Genomic DNA, 2,645 nt, shown 5'->3' on the forward strand with positions numbered 1-2,645 from the left:
AGGGGAAAGCAAATCTCCAAAAGCATACTCTAAACCTTATGGATAGACAGTGAATAAGATAAGGAAATATCTGCCTGGGGTTTTTCTGTAGGGTTATTAAATATAAATATCAGTATAAGGAAGTGGGGAAAGTATCCAAGCAGTGACAAAGGGAGAATAAAATTAACAAGAGTATTAGGAAGTTGTGAATGATAGAGATGATTATCACACAATACCTCAAGGAAAGTGATTTACCAAAGTCATTGCATGAGTTAATAATTAACCTGTGTAATTATCATTTACAAGAAGAGTTCACCCTCTTGATAAGTCTCCCCAGAGACCTTTTCATGTCCTTGTTCTTGAGGCTGTAGATAAAGGGGTTCAGCATGGGAATGACTACCATGTACACTATGGAAGCAATAATGCTGTTGTTTGAGTTGCTAGGTGATGGGAAAAAATACAGTCCAAAAATTGTTCCATAGAATAACAAAACCACAGAGATGTGGGAGCCACATGTGGAAAAGGCTTTATAAATGCCTTTGGTAGAAGGGACCCTCAGAACAGAGATCCCAATACGGACATATGAGAACAATATACCATTCAATGGAAGGATTGTAGACATCCCCCCTAGGATAAAGATAATCAGGTCATTGAGGGAGGTGTCTGAGCAAGAGAGCTTGAGAAGAGCAGCAAGATCACATAAGAAATGGGGAATGGCCCTGTTGTCACAGAAGGACAGTGGGACTAGAAAGAGAGTGTGAGAGAGGGCAATGGCACAGGAAAGGACCCAAGATCCAATCACTAGAAAAACACACAATTCGTCCCTCATGATGGTGGTGTAATGGAGACAGTGACAGATGGCCACATACCGATCATATGCCATAACTGTGAGAAGGAGGTTATCAAGGCAACCAAAAAGTATAAAGAAATACACCTGTGAAATGCACCCTGCATAAGAGATGGACTGGCATTGAGTTTGCATGTTCATCAGCATCTTTGGGACAGTGACAGAAGAAAAGGAAACATCAGTGAGGGCCAAGTGGCTAAGGAAGAAGTACATGGGGGTATGGAGGTGAGAGTCGAGCCTGATGAGTAGGATGATGAGCAGGTTCCCCAGCACTGTGGTGAGGTACATGCCCAGGAACATAGCGAAGTACATAGCCTGATGTTCTTGTTGCATGGGAAGCCCCAGGAGAAGGAATTCAGATATACTGCTCTGGTTCTCAGTCCACATTTTGCTCTTTTATATGGTGAGGAAGAAGAAGTGTTGGAAATCTCAGGGACCTAGAAAAGATGATCAGGCCCATTATATTCCATACTGTAATTCTGAGAAAACAATGATTTTTAACTACACTCCTATTAATTTCCCACTCCTATGTATACATGTGTCTCTATTCTATCCCATTCTGGCTTGAGGAAATCAGTACACACAAAGACAAACCAACAAGATCTCATTGCACAGAAATAGGAGGGTGTTCACTCTTTCAGTCAACAATTTACTGAATACTGGGTGTGAATCCAGACCTCTATTAGGCATTGCAAATGTAGCTATGAATATGAACAACAAGATTCCTGCCCTCTCTGAGTTTAGATCTTGATGTTCTTAGAGGGATGATTTATTAATACAATATCAACACAAAGCCAAACCTCAATAATTCACTCTGGCAGAAATATATATGGGTCTTCAAAAGCAGCTATTAGTTGTTTTGGCCTTAAAGGAATTTGAAACTTCCAGGGCTGAGGTAGATTTCTTGAAACATTGTCACACACTTCCTGTAAAGTAGGTTGGGTCCTTTGGACCAAGAACTATAAACTCATTGATACTTTAGAAATGGGTGCTCATTTAAAATCCTTTGCCACTGGAATATATCCTAAACAAGAATATTTGATGAACTATCTTTCTTAATAGTTGTGAACACCTTGGGGTATACATTATATGCTGACCACTGAGCTAATAGCTTTATATACATTTCCTAATTAAATCCATACATGATGCCTACATTCCCAGATAAAATCTTCACAGCTACATATAAGAATTTAGCTAAGATGCTCTTCTCCCTTTTTAGGTGTTAGAAATAGAAACATAAATTATATAAATTCAGTAGGCATACAACAGTAGGGGACACATATGTCAGGTATGGGTGTGCAATTATATGTAATTGCCATTTTCTGTAGGTTAAAGTTGTCAAAAATTGGCTACTTCATGTATTTCAATGAAATATGTGATCACAGTCCATGCTCTTAACCACTATACATGGAAGTTTCCCCCTTTGTTGGCTGGAGCATCAGGAGCCCTGAGTTATTTTAAGACTGCGAGGAAGCCAAAGCTGCCCAGAATATTCTGCCTTCCATCCCTAAATAATTTCTTTCATTCATATTTACATGTTATAAATGATATAATGCTCTCACATAAGTTATTTTCTATTCAAACTATAAATGTTTAAGAAGGCCCAATAATAGTTCAAAAGGGAAATGTGATGCCTTTGATTTTACAGCTACAGGGACTGTACCTGAGACTATGTGACTTCCCCAAATTCTCACACTTATTTGGTGGTGATTCTGTACTCTAAGTTCATTCAGCCAGATGCCTATCATTACCTTGCCTGGACATTAAGTTAAAATGAAGGATTGCAGAACTCTCAGAGTCTCAGTCACACTCAGGTATA

The 2,645-nt window shown here is 39.1% G+C and overlaps 1 protein-coding gene across 1 annotated transcript; it reads right to left on the bottom strand.

Annotated features, from left to right (window-relative positions):
• Window positions 1-274: 274 nt before the first annotated feature.
• LOC111764576 (olfactory receptor 1J4-like) lies at window positions 275-1,213 on the bottom strand. Its single transcript, XM_023589340.2, has one exon. It carries the CDS (start codon window positions 1,211-1,213, stop codon window positions 275-277), a length of 939 nt encoding a protein of 312 aa, XP_023445108.2.
• Window positions 1,214-2,645: the final 1,432 nt, after the last annotated feature.

Source organism: Dasypus novemcinctus, chromosome 8 (assembly GCF_030445035.2).
Source record: "Dasypus novemcinctus isolate mDasNov1 chromosome 8, mDasNov1.1.hap2, whole genome shotgun sequence".
Lineage (NCBI taxonomy): Eukaryota > Metazoa > Chordata > Mammalia > Cingulata > Dasypodidae > Dasypus > Dasypus novemcinctus.